General features: G+C 43.1%; 1 protein-coding gene across 1 annotated transcript in view; it reads right to left on the bottom strand.

Annotated features, from left to right (window-relative positions):
* The window catches only part of ITPRID1 (ITPR interacting domain containing 1), a 249,370-nt gene that overhangs the window by 172,487 nt on the left and 62,192 nt on the right, over window positions 1-14,691 (bottom strand). Inside the window, exon 2 of the mRNA XM_030205640.1 lies at window positions 8,422-8,493. Within this exon, the coding sequence (XP_030061500.1) occupies window positions 8,422-8,440 (19 nt within the window). The 5' untranslated portion in view covers window positions 8,441-8,493. The remainder of the gene's footprint in view (window positions 1-8,421; window positions 8,494-14,691) is intronic.

Below are 14,691 nucleotides of genomic sequence, written 5' to 3'. Positions count from 1 at the left end.
TCATTCTGTAAGATGGACTCTTCCCCCTGAATTCTATAAAGGTTGCTAAAAATTGTGTGTATAAATTTGGGCATGTACCCAATTTGAACACACAATTTAATTGAATAAGAAGCTAATTAGCACTGATAATTTTATTTATTTATTGGGATTTATTAACCACCTTTATGAAGTGATTCACCCAAGGCCATGTGCAGCAGGTAGAGTTTAACATAAAACGTACAATTTTGTTAACAGCATAACAATAGTAAAATAACCAAGAATAAACGTAAATCCAATAAGTGAGGTAAACTGAAACCTAATAATAGAATTACTGTGAAACAGTATCAAAAATATACACATTAACAGCACTGGAATTCAAGTACCAGAGATATAATACTAATGATACACCTATTAAGCATGCATTAGAACATTCAGCTAACATAGAAATGATGCTAAAGAATACAATACAGTTTACCACCTAGATAGGATTCTAGATAGTGCTGGGGAGGAGTCCACTGTCTTGGTACATGTGGGTACCAATGACATAGGAAAATGTGGGAGAGAGGTTCTGGAAGCCAAATTTAGGCTCTTAGGTAGAAAGATCAAATCCAGATCCTCTAGGGTAGCATTTTCTGAAATGCTACCTGTTCCACGCGCAGGGCCCAAGAGAGAGGCAGAGCTCCGGAGTCTCAATGCGTGGATGAGACGATGGTGCAGGGAGGAGGGTTTTAGATTTGTTAGGAACTGGGCAACATTCTGGGGAAAAGGGAGCCTATTCCGAAAGGATGGGCTCCACCTTAACCAGGGTGGGACCAGGCTGCTGGCGTCGGCATTTAAAAAGGAGAAAGAGCAGCTTTTAAACTAGAAATGGGGGCAAGGCCGACAGTCGCTCAAAAGCGCATGGTTCGGGAAAAGGTATCTTGCAAAGATACCTCACAAACAGGGAAGATAGGGTTCTGGATAGTGAGGTTGCACAACAGACCGTGGTAGGCCAGGTGCCCTTAAATACAACTAAAGATCAGACAAAAGATGGCAAATCAATAGTGTCAGGTACTAAGCATCATGCAAATAGGAACAACAAACATACTCTGAAATGTCTATATGCAAATGCTAGGAGTCTAAGAAATAAGATGGGAGAGTTGGAATATATTGCACTAAATGAAAAATTGGATATAATAGGCATTACTGAGACCTGGTGGAAGGAGGATAACCCGTGGGACACTGTCATACCGGGGTACAAATTATATCGTAGTGATAGGGTGGACCGGACTGGTGGAGGGGTAGCATTGTATATTAACGAGAGCCTTGACTCAGATAGATTACAAATTCAGCACGACACAAATCAGACCTTTGAATCATTGTGGGTTGAAATTCCATGTATAAAAGGGAAAAAAAAACGGTGATAGGAGTGTACTACCGTCCGCCTCGCCAGGATGAGCAGGTAGACACAGAAATGATAAAAGAAATCAGAGACGCGAACAAAATCGGCAATGTGATAATAATGGGTGACTTCAATTATCCAAATATAGACTGGGTAAATGTAACATCGGGACACGCTATAGAGGTACAATTCCTTGATGAAATCAAGGACAGCTTTATGGAGCAGATGGTGCAGGAGCCGATGAGAGAAGGAAAAATTCTAGACTTGGTCCTTAGTGGAGCGCATGATCTGGTGAGGGACGTTATGGTACACCGGCCGCTTGATAACAGTGATCATAATATGATCAGTTTTGATATTGACCTTGAAGTAACTGTACACAGAAAGTCAAATGCGTTAGCGTTTAACTTTAAAAAGGAGACTATGATAAAATGAGAAGAACGGTAAAAAAAAAACTTAGGGGGGCAACTGAGAGAGTAAAAACTGTACAACAGGCGTGGACGCTGTTCAAAAATACCATCCTGGAGGCCCAGACCATACATATTCCACGAATTAGAAAAGAAAGACGGAAGTCCAAAAGACAGCCGGCCTGGTTGAAAAGTGAGGTGAAGGAAGCTATTAGGGCTAAAAGAAACGCCTTCAGAAAATGGAAGAAGGAACCGTCTGAAAATAACAAGAAGCAGCATAAGGAGTGTCAAAGCAAATGCAAGGTGCAGATAAAGAAGGCCAAGAGGGATTACGAAAAAAGATAGCATTAGAGGCAAAAAAACATAGTAAAATTTTTTTTCGGTATATTAAAAGCAGGAAGCTGGCAAAAGAATCGGTTGGGCCGCTGGATGACCGAGGGGTAAAAGGGACGATCAAGGAAGACAAAGACGTAGCAGAGAGACTGAATGAATTCTTTGCTTCGGTCTTCACCGAGGAAGATTTGGGTGGGATACCGGTGTCAGAAATGGTATTTCAAGCGGACGAGTCGGAGAAACTTACTGACTTCACGGTAAACCTGGAGGATGTAATGGGGCAGTTCAGCAAACTGAAGAGTAGCAAATCTCCTGGACCAGATGGTATTCATCCTAGAGTACTGATAGAACTGAAAAATGAGCTTGCGGAGCTACTGCTAGTGATATGCAACTTATCCTTAAAATCGAGCGTGGTACCGGAAGATTGGAGGGTGGCCAACGTAACTCCGATTTTTAAAAAAGGCTCCAGGGGAGATCCGGGAAATTATAGACCGGTGAGTCTGACGTCAGTGCCGTGGAAAATGGTAGAGGCTATTATTAAAAACAAAATTACAGAGCACATCCGAGGACATGGATTACTGAGACCAAGTCAGCACGGCTTTTGTGTGGGGAAATCTTGCCTGACCAATTTACTTCAATTCTTTGAAGGAGTAAACAAACATGTGGACAAAGGGGAACCGGTTGATATTGTGTATCTGGATTTTCAAAAGGCGTTTGACAAGGTACCTCATGAAAGGCTACAGAGGAAATTGGAGGGTCATGGGATAGGAGGAAATGTCCTATTGTGGATTAAAAACTGGTTGAAGGATAGGAAACAGAGAGTGGGGTTAAGTGGGTAGTATTCACAATGGAGAAGGGTAGTTAGTGGGGTTCCTCAGGGGTCTGTGCTAGGACCGCTGCTTTTTAATATATTTATAAATGATTTAGAGATGGGAGTAACTAGCGAGGTAATTAAATTTGCTGATGACACAAAGTTATTCAAAGTTGTTAAATCACGACAGGATTGTGAAAAATTACAAGAGGACCTTACGAGACTGGGAGACTGGGCGGCTAAATTGCAGATCACGTTTAATGTGAGCAAGTGCAAGGTGATGCATGTGGGAAAAAAGAACCCGAATTATAGCTACGCCATGCAAAGTTCCACGTTAGGAGTTACGGACCAAGAAAGGGATCTGGGTGTCGTCGTAGATAATACACTGAAACCTTCTGCTCAGTGTGCTGCTGCGGCTAGAAAAGCAAATAGAATGTTGGGTATTATTAGGAAAGGTATGGAAAACAGGTGTGAGGATGTTATAATGCCGTTGTATCGCACCATGGTGCGACCGCACCTTGAGTATTGTATTCAATTCTGGTCGCCGCATCTCAAGAAAGATATAGTAGAATTGGAAAAGGTGCAGCGAAGGGCGACTAAAATGATAGCGGGGATGGGACGACTTCCCTATGAAGAAAGATTAAGGAGACTAGGGCTATTCAGCTTGGAGAAGAGACGGCTGAGGGGAGACATTATAGAGGTATATAAAATAATGAGTGGAGTGGAACAGGTGGATGTGAAGCATCTGTTCTCGCTTTCCAAAAATACTAGGACTAGGGGGCATGCGATGAAACTACAGTGTAGTAAATTTAAAACAAATCAGAGAAAGTTTTTCTTCACCCAACGTATAATTAAACTCTGGAATTCGTTGCCAGAGAAAGTGGTGAAGGTGGTTAGCTTAGCAGAGTTTAAAAAGGGGTTGGACGGTTTCCTTAAGGACAAGTCCATAAACCACTACTAAATGGACTTGGGAAAAATCCACAATTCCAGGAATAACATGTATAGAATGTTTGTACGTTTGGGAAGCTTGCCAGGTGCCCTTGGCCTGGATTGGCCGCTGTCGTGGACAGGATGCTGGGCTCGATGGACCCTTGGTCTTTTCCCAGTATGGCATTACTTATGTACTTATGTACCATATAGCTGAGGGACCAAGAGCAGATACAAGGTGCGTGGTACAGAGTTAGTTAGGATAATTTGATGGTTTGCTAAAATCAAAGCAAGTTCTTTGTATAGTTAAGCAAGAAAAAAGGAACTGATCTAAGTTACAGTATTGGGCTCATTTTCGAAAGAGAAGGACGTCCATCTTTCGACATAAATCGGAAGATGGACGTCCTTCTCCCAGGGATATCCAAATCGGTATAATCGAAACCCGATTTAGGATGTCCCCAACTGCACTCCATTGCGAGGATGGCCAAAGTTCAAGGGTGTGTGTCGGAAGGCGGGGCTTGGGCGTGCCTAACACTTGGACGTCCTTGAACCATAATCAAAAAAAAAAACAAGGATGTCCCTGATGAACACTTGGACGTTTTCACCCGGACCTGTTTTTCTTACAACCAAGGCACAAAAACGTGCCCAAAATGACCACCAGAGAGAATCAGGGATGACCTCCCCTTACTCCCCCCAGCACCCACTAAAACTGCTTCAGGGACCTGCATACAGCTGTCATGGACCTGAGTATGACATCTGAGGCTAGCATAGAGGCTGGCATGACATATTTTTTTAAAGATGTTTTTTGAGGGTGGGAGGGGGTTATTGACCACTGGGGAGTAAGGGGAGGTCATCCCCGATTCCCTCCGGTGATCATCTGGTCATTTCGGGCACCTTTTTGTGCCTTATTTGTAATAAAAACATGTCTGGGTGAAAAAGTCCAAGTTGTAGTCATGGACATCTCTGCTTTTTTCAATTATGGGTCAAAGACATCCAAGTCTTAGGAAAGCCCAAGTCCGCCTCCACCACGTCTCCGATACGCCCTCTTGAAATTTGGATGTCCTTGCGACGGACTTCAGTTAGAGACGTCCAAAATCGGGTTTCGATTATATCGATTTGGACGTCTCTGAGAGATGGACGTCCAGGTACCGATTTATGTCGGAAGATGGGCATCCATCTCTTTCGAAAATGAGCCTGATAGTCATATAGTACCTTTTCAAATTTTACAATATTTCTCCATACCACATAACCAAATGTTTAAATCATTCCAATTACAGCACATTGTTTCCAAAAATCAATGTGAATGCTCAGCAACCCTCTCTTTCCTCCTTTATTGAAACTCTTTTTCACTTAGGTCACATTGAGGGGCATAATTGAACGGCGCTGGCCAAATCGATGGCCAGCCATCTTCGGGGCTGGCTCCGCAAAGGGGTGGAGCAAACCGTATTTTAAAAATACGGTTGGGGACGGCTAAATCGATCGCTGGGTTTAGAGCAGGATCGCCGGGTTTACATGAGATGGCTGGCTTCATTTTCCAGCCATAATGGAAACCGGGCCTGGCCATCTCAAACCCGGCGAAATGCAAGCCATTTGGTCGTGGGAGGAGCCAGCATTTCTAGTGCACTGGTCCCCCTGACATGCCAGGACACCAACCGGGCACCCTAGGGGGCACTTCTAAATATAAAAAAACAAAAACAAAAATAGGTGCCAGGAGTATAGCTCCCTTACCTTGTGTGCTGAGCCCCCCAATTCCCCCCCCCAAAACCCACTCGCCACAACTCTACAACATTCCCATAGCCCTAAGGGGTGAAGGGGGGGGGCACCTAGATGTGGGTACAGTGGGTTTTGGGGGGGGGGTTGGAGGGCTCAATATTTATCACCACAACTGTAACAGGTAGGGGGGATGGGCCTGGGTCCACCTGCCTGAAGTGCACTGCACCCACTAAATACTGCTCCAGGGACCTGCATACTGCTGTCAAGGAGCTGGGTATGACATTTCAGGCTGGCATACAGGCTGGCAAAAAATGTTTTATTTTATTTTATTTTTTTGGGTGGAAAGGGGTTGGTGATCACTGGGGGAGTAAGGGGAGGTGATCCCCGCTTCCCTCTGGTGGTCATCTGGTCAATTGGGGCGCTTTTTTGAGACTTGGTCCTAAAAATAAATGGACCAAGACCAGCCGGCGAAATGCTCGTTCGAACCGGCCACTTTTTTTCCTAATAAGGCGAAGCCGGCCATCTCGTACCCACGCCCCCGCCCCGCCTTCACTACCCTACCAAAATGCCCCCTTGAAGGTTGGCTGGCGCCGCAACGAAAAAGCAGTTGGGGCCGGCCAAAATCGGCTTTCAATAATACCGATTTGGCCAGGATCAGAGATCGCCGGCGATCTCCCGATTTGTGTCGGAAGATTGCTGGCGATCACTTTCGAAAATGAGCTGGATTGCATCTCGCTTATATAAACAGTTTAATTTTCAAACTCTCAATGACAAGACTGGGACCGATAAAATCTTGGGAACTAGGTAAAGATGTGGAATTATCTTCAGATCAATGTTTTTTTGGTCCAAAATAAGCAGACCGTTATCATCGGCCAACCTAGTACAGTCATTATTTATTCTTCATCATTGTGCCGTTTGGACAACACAGAAGATGGCAGTGGCTGGCCTCCTTCCTAATAACTCTTGTTGGTCTTGTAGAAATTATCCTGGAATACTTAAACACCTATTTGAATGTGCTGACACACAATGCCCCTTATTATCTTTGGTTCGCTGGTATTAACACAAAAAATAGACAAATATGATGCAAAGTTACTGAACATCTTGTTAGCTTTGGCTCTGAAAGTGGTGCTGAGCAATTGGAAAGATAATTATTTTCTGAATATTCATTTCTGGTTGCAATCAGTATTACAAACCCATATTTGAAACTTCTTTAGCAGATAAATGTAATTCCTTTATATCTGTTTCTAAAACATGGGCGGTGTGGTAGCCGTGTTAGTCCACTCTTAAAGGTTATAAATAGAAATCAAACAAAATAAAACATGGAAAAGAAAATAAGATGTTACCTTTTTTATTGGACATAACTTAATACATTTCTTGATTAGCTTTCGAAGGTTGCCCTTCTTCGTCGGAGATAAGCAAATGTGTTAGCAAATAGTATATATAAGAGAAACATCAAAGCATTACTTTGACAGTCTGACAGATAGTATATATGTCCCCATGCATACCCCCACCCTCCCACTCTGTCAGACTGTCAAAGTAATGCTTTGATGTTTCTCTCATATATACTATCTGCTACCACATTTGCTTATTTCCGATCTGATGAAGAAGGGTATTAAGTTATGTCCAATAAAAAAGGTATCATCTTATTTTCTTTTCCATGTTTATTTTGTTTGATTTCTATTTAAAACATGGGCCAAACTAGACGAGTATTTGGCACTGGGATAGAAGGGGTGACAGAGAATTCTCTTACAGATACCTGCTTATAATCGAACGAGAAAAACGTCCAAGTTCCGACCTAAATCAGGAGATGGACGTTTATCTCACAAAAACGAATAACACGGTATAATCAAAAGCCGAACTTGGCCATTTTCAACTGCACTCCATCGCAGAAGCGTACAAAGTTGATGGGGGCCTGTCAGAGGTGTGGTGAAGGCGGGACTGGGGCATGGTTATCACCCGGACAGAGATGGGCGCCTTTCGCCGATAATGGAAAAAAAGTATGCGTTTGTAGCTAGAATTTAGGGCACTTTTCCTGGACCCTGTTTTTTCACAAATAAGGCCCCAAAAAGTGCCCTAAATGACCAGATTACCACCAGAGGGAATCGGGGATGACCTCCCCTGACTCCCCCAGTGGTCACTAACCCCCTCCCACCACAAAAAATGGTCATACCCACCTCCCTGGCAGCAGTATGCAGGTCCCTGGAGCAGTTGTTAGGGGGTGCAGTGGACTTCAGGCAGGTGGACCCAGGCCCATTCCCCCTACCTGTTACAATTGTGCTGCTTAATGCTTAGTCGTCCAACCCCCCCAAACCCACTGTACCCACATGTAGGTGCCCCCCTTCACCCCTTAGGGCTATAGTAATGGTGTAGACTTGTGGGCAGTGGGTTTTGAGGGGGATTTGGGGGGCTCAACACAAGGGAAGGGTGCTATGCACCTGGGAGCTCTTTTACCTTTTTTTTGTTTTTGTAAAAGTGCCCCCTAGGGTGCCCGGTTGGTGTCCTGGCATGTGAGGAGGACCAGTGCACTACGAATCCTGGCCCCTCCCACGAACAAATGCCTTGGATTTATTCATTTTTGAGCTGGGCGCTTTCATTTTCCATTATCGCTGAAAAGCAAAAACGCCCAGCTCACAAATTGTCGAATAAAACATGGACGTCTATTTTTTTCGAAAATACGTTTTGGTACGCCCCTTCACGGACCCGTTCTCGGAGATAAATGCCCATGGAGATAGACGTTTTCGTTCGATTATGCCCCTCATAGTATAGTATCTTTCACTACATGTCTTTCTTGGGATTCTTTTTTTTTTGGGGGGGGGGCAGGTGGAAGGATTGAATTTGAATGCATAACAGGATTCTACCTATCCATCTCTTACCTTTTGTGTTTAACATCATGCCATCCTTGCCAGGCTGTGGTCTTCAATGTGAAATATTAGCCACTTCATGATCTGTGGAGAAAATATTGCTTCTCTGTAAATCTGAAGCAAATGTGATGTATTGGGATTACTTTTCTCTATATGCTACTATATATTTGTCCCAGAGTTGTATTCTCTTTTCCGGAACCTTACCAACTTCCTTGCACCTACTGTTACTCTATTTTCCACTCTGTATATATTCCCGGAGATGGTACTCTACTCTCTGTAGCCTGTAAGCCACATCGAGCCTACTGCTATGTGGGAAAATGTGGGATGCAAATGTAATAAATAAATAAATAAATTAATTAATTAAAAGCTACCTTGGGGTAAATGACAATTTTAATCTTAGGCTTTTCAACTATTTAACATCCTCCTTCCTTCACCCCAAAAAACATTTGGGGTTCCAAATGATCTGCTACTATCTACAATTTGAATTTCTGGCACAGCCTGTGATAGCACAACACATCTTTATTTCATTTCTGCAGTGCCTTTACATATTAGTTATTTTATAAGCAATAGTAAACAGATTAATGCTAGTACACAGAATATCAGTATTCAGAGTGATTTGTTCAGGCAAGAGAGATCTTGCCAATTAAAATGCTCTGCCTGGCCCAAGCGCTGTTTAGTGACAATTAATTATTAACTCTGACCACCGTGGCAGTCTCAGTTAATACTGGGGTGGTCTGTGGGTGGAGTCAAGGCAGACCAAGAAGTTATCCAGGCACTGCCAATATTCAGTGCTGCTGCCCAGGCAAGTAGGACTACATAAAATGCAGTCCTAACCGTGCTGGTTAGTAATCTGGATACTGGCACTGGCATTGAATATTGGCAGAACCCATATAACGTCTGGTGGGCCGCAAAGACCCGGATATTCTGTGCCAGTACTTAGATTAGACCCAACACTAAATACCAGGTCTAATTTAGCCCATGGCAGTCACTACTTTAAAAATTTGCCTGCTCAGAAGTGGGGGTAAATGTTAATACCTAAAAAGACCCATTATAGATAGAATTAGAGGCCAACCAAATTTTGGCTTTGGTTTTGGTTTCAACATGGGCAAAAACATGAAATTCACTCTCCTACCCCATGATTACCCCCCCCCCCCTGCAATTACTCTCATCTACCATCTCACCATACCACCCATAGGCCCACCCCAGGCCTATCTTAGGAATTCCTAGTGGTCTAGTTAGGGTTACCATAAGGCTCCAGAAAAAGGAGGACAGATTGAGCCAGTCTGGGTTTTATTTTCCCTTGCTTTCAGTGGAAGCAAAACCCGGACTGGATCAATGTGTTCTCCTTTTTCTGGAGCCATATGGTAACCCTAGGTCTAGTGGTCTCTTCACTGGCAGGAACGAACCCCACTCATTCCTGTTCCATGCTGCTGCTCCCAACACAATGGCTGCCAAGACTGTCCCCCACCTCCCCCACTCCTGTCCATGCTGGTTCCAGTTGCAAAATGGCTGCTGGAACATAAATCATTACCGCCTGCACTCTGCTCAAGCTTTGCCTCTGAACATGCATACATATGGATCACATACAAACACATGCCTTCTTACCACCATATGTAGATTCATGTGCATAACCTCTGGGGTAATTTTATAAAAGTCATTTTAATCATGAAAAATTATTCATAAAATTAACCCCATAGTGCTTGAACAAATTAAGGGTGAATCTAATATCTCAAACACTAAGGATTAGCATTTTGTTTTTCAAATGATATAGGACCTTGGAAGCAATATTCTTTTAAATACAATTTACAATTATATTAATACCTATTCACAAAACCTATCAAATAACTATTGCCTATATTTATGAATGTTTTTAAATCCTAAACTGAAAACAGACTAAAGTGGTTGCTATAGGCTGAAACCAGATGGATCATTGTGTTTAATAGCACAGGCTCCCTGTAGGCAACAAAGCCTTTTCCCTAACAATGCTCTTGTGTCCCTTTGGCATGATGGATTATTAATTAGTTAAGGGGAACTGCAGGTTTCTGGTTATGTTATAAATTGACAGCCCAGAAGCTGAAGAGCTTTTGCTCTAAATAGACAAGATTTTAACTTAGTTACTTGTAAAATAATAATAAGTCCCACTAACAGGGGAGTTCCAGTACTCATATTTAAAACAAACTGTTGCATGAGGAGACTATTAGAATTAGTTGGGTTTTGTAAATACTGCAAACTGGAGAATACCACAGAAGTGACTGACAATTTTTTATTACATTTGTACCTCATGCTTTCCCACTCATGGCAGGTTCAATGCAGCAAGGAGGGTTAAGTGACTTACCCAGAGTCACAAGGAGCTGTCTGTGCTTGGAGTGGGAATCGAACTCAGCTCCTCAGGACCAAAGTCCACCACCCTAACCACTAGGCCACTCCTATCCCTTGATTTTCAAATACCATATAGAAATTACTACTACTAGATGTACACAGCAATAAGAGACAGTCCCTACTCAACAGAGTTTACAATCTATTCAATACAAATAGGATGAATAAGGGATTAGGGACTATTTAATAAGAGAATGATTAAAACAGACATGGGTACTGAACGAGTGAATAACGGTTAAGAGTTTAAAACAGCCTCTAAAAGGTGAGTACAACCACAGACAGAGCTTGATGTACCGATTCAGGAAGTCTGACAAACTGTTCATGCTCTACTGGAAGTCTTGAGGCTAAAAATATAGAAAAGTTTCTTACAAATGCAACTATACCTTCTACACCAGTGGTTCTCAAACCTATCCTAGAGGATCACCACCTAGTCGGGTTTTCAAGATATCCTTAATGAATATACATTAAACAAATTTGCATATAATGGAGGTGGCAGGCATGTAAATCTGTCTCATGCATATTGATTTCACATATAACTTGAGAATCAGTATTCTATCTAGTTACAAACATCAATACTCATATACTCCAAGTAACTAGCAATCTTTGTTTAGTAATTATTCCACAACTTTTTATTTATTACAAATCAATACAAATGTCAAATATCCAAAAGTGTTTGTTTAAAACCAGTATCTTTCATAGTAACATAGTAGATGACGGCAGAAAACAACCTGCACGGTCCATCCAGTCTGCCCAACAAGATAACTCATATGTGCTACTTTTTGTGCATACCTTACCTTGATTTGTATCTGTCTTTATCAGGGCACAGACCCTATAAGTCTGCCCAGCACTAGCCCCGCCTCCCAACCACTAGCTCCGCCTCTGCCATCAAATCTCCGCTAAGCTCCTGAGGATCCCTTCCTTCCGAACAGGATTCCTTTATGTTTATCCCATGCATGTTTGAATTCCGTTACCGTTTTCATCTCCACCACCTCCCGCGGGAGTGCATTCCAAGCATCCGCTACTCACTCCGTGAAAAAATACTTCCTAACATTTTTCTTGAGTCTGCACCCCTTCAATCTCATTTCATGTCCTCTAGTTCTACCGCCTTCCCATCTCCAGAAAAGGTTCATCCCTCACTCTCTCAATCCTCATTTATACCATACATACCCAATCAAACCTTATTACATATAATATAAAATGTTAATCCCTCATCCAAATTTCTCTCTGATGTTAGAAACTTCTTCAGAAAATGGAAGAAGGATCTGACTGAAAATAATGGGAAATAGCATAAGGAATGGCAAATCAAATGCAAACTGCTGCTAAAGAAGGCAAAGAGAGACTTTGACATCGATAGTAATATGTCATTTATTTTTAAAACCGAGCATGGTACCAGAAGATTGGAGGGTGGCCAATGTAATGTCAATTTTTAAAAAGACTTCCAGAGGTGATCCTAGAAATTATAGATCAGTGAGCCAGATATTGGTGCCAGGCAAAATGTACAGACTATTATAAAGAACAAAATTACAGAGCATATACATAAGGATTAATGAGACAAAGCCAACATGGATTTCATCAATGGAAATCTTGTCTCAACAATCTACTGCTTGTCTTTAAAGGGTTGAATAAACATGTGGATAAAGGTGAACTGGTCGATATTGTGTATCTGGATTTTCAAAAACTCATTTGACAAAGTACCTCATGAAAGACTCCTGTGGAGTTTAGAAAGTCATGGAATAGGAGGCAATGTCCTATTGTGGATTAAAAACTGGTTAAAAGATAGAAAACAGAGAGAAGGGTTAAATGGTCAGTATTCTCAATGGAGAAGAGCAGATAGTGGGGTTCCCCAGGGGTCTGTGCTAGGAACACTGCTTTTTAACATATTTATAAATGATCTACAGATGGGGAATAACTAGTGAGGTCATTAACCCCCCCCTGTTTACTAAGCTGCCCTAGCAGCTGGTGTTTCACTAACGTTGACAAAGCCCATTCACTGTGAATGCGCTGTGTCGGCGCAGCCACTAGTGCAGCTTAGTAAATGGGGGGGGGGGGGTAAATTTGCTGATGACACAAAGCTATTCAAAATAGTTAAATCACAAGAAGACTGTGAAAAATTGCAAGAGGACCTAACAAGACTTGGAGACTGGGCATCCAAATGCCAGATAATGTTTAATGTGAGCATGTGGAAAGTGATATGGAAAAGAGGAACTCAAACTATAGCTATTTGATGAAAGGTTCCACATTAGGAGTCACTGCCCTAGAAAAGGATCTAGGTGTCATCGCTGATGATACATTGAAACTCTCTGCTCAGTGTGGAGTAGCATCTAAGAAAGAAAAGAGAATGTTAGGAATTATTAAGAAAGGAATGGAATACAAAAATAAAAATGTTATAAAGCTTTTCTATTGCTCCATAATGCAAATGCACCTCGAATACTGTGTGCAATTCTGGCCACCGCATCTCAAAACAGATGTGGAGGGGCATAATCGAACGGAAACGCCTATCTCCATGGGCGTTTATCTCTGAGAACGGGTCCGTGAAGGGGCAGGCCGAACCATATTTTCAAAAAAATGGACGTTTTTGAGCTGGGCGTTTGTTTTTTTAGCGATAATGGAAACTAAAAACGCCCAGCTCAAAAACGTCCTAATCTGAGCCATTTGGTTGTGGGAGGGGCCAGGATTGGTAGTACACTGGCCCCCCTGATATGCCAGGACACCAAATGGGCACCCTAGGTCAGTGCGGTGGACTTCAGAAAAAGCTCCCACATGCATAGCTCCCTTACCACGGGTGATGAGCTCCCAACCCCCTCCCCCAATACCCACTACCCACAAATGTACAATACTATCATAGCTCTTAGGGGTGAAAGGGGCACCTACATGTGGGTACAGTGGGTTTTGGAGGCCTCCCATTTACCAGCACAAGTGTTACAGGTGGGGGGGGGGATGGGCCTGGGGCGACCTGGCTGAAGTGCACTGCGGTACCCACTAAAAGTGCTCCAGGGACCTGCATACACGCAGGCCTCTAGGACTGGTCGCTGCTATATAACATTGGCACACCAGTTTACACCTTAAGACTAATCTCTCCGAAAACGTCCTTTATTGGAATAACCGCCTTTACTCACAGTTAACTGCAGATCAGAGGTTGTGCCCCACTGGCAACGAGTCTCCCTGGTACTGAGATGAGCAGTAGGTCAGAGCTGGCAGAATGCTGTACAATGCCCTCTTTCAGCCACATTCAAGGGAAGAACTAAGTTGTCTAACGTGGCTAACACAGGAATGGGAACTAAAACTGGCTTACAAAAAGGCCACTACTGCATAGACTACAACAGGAAACACAACAGGGCACACTCTGACCCAGTAGGCAGGGGGGAAAAGCACCATGGGAGAAGAGCCTACCAACTACCAACATTGTGAGACTGTAACACAAGCTAATGAAATCATGGAGCCCAGTACCCTACACCCACCACAATGCAATGCTGATGTGACCCTGTCCTGCACCCGAGAGCCACATCTGACCCAGGGAAAGGCTGTGAGAGGATCAAACACATTCTGCTGTCATGGAGGTGGGTACGGCATTTGAGACTGGCATAGAGGCTGGAAAAAAAGTTTTTAAAGTGGAGTATTTTTGGTGGGAGGGGGTTAGTGACCACTGGGGGAGTCCGGGGAGGTCATCCCCGATTCCCTCCAGTGGTCATCTGGGCAGTTGGAGCACTTTTTTGGGACTTGTTCGTGAAAAAAAAGGGTCCAAAAAAAGTGACCCAAAATCGCGGTCAAAATGCCTTTTTTTTATTCGATTATCAGCTAAAGACACCCATCTCTCCTCGGCTGATAACCACGCCCCAGTTCCGCCTCCACCACGCCTCCGACATGCCCCCGTCAACTTTATTCGTTTCCGCGACGGAGTGCAGTTGG

Source organism: Microcaecilia unicolor, chromosome 1 (genome assembly GCF_901765095.1).
Source record: "Microcaecilia unicolor chromosome 1, aMicUni1.1, whole genome shotgun sequence".
NCBI lineage: Eukaryota > Metazoa > Chordata > Amphibia > Gymnophiona > Siphonopidae > Microcaecilia > Microcaecilia unicolor.
The sequence above is the reverse complement of the archived record's forward strand: the minus strand, read 5'-3'. Positions and strand labels throughout refer to the sequence as shown.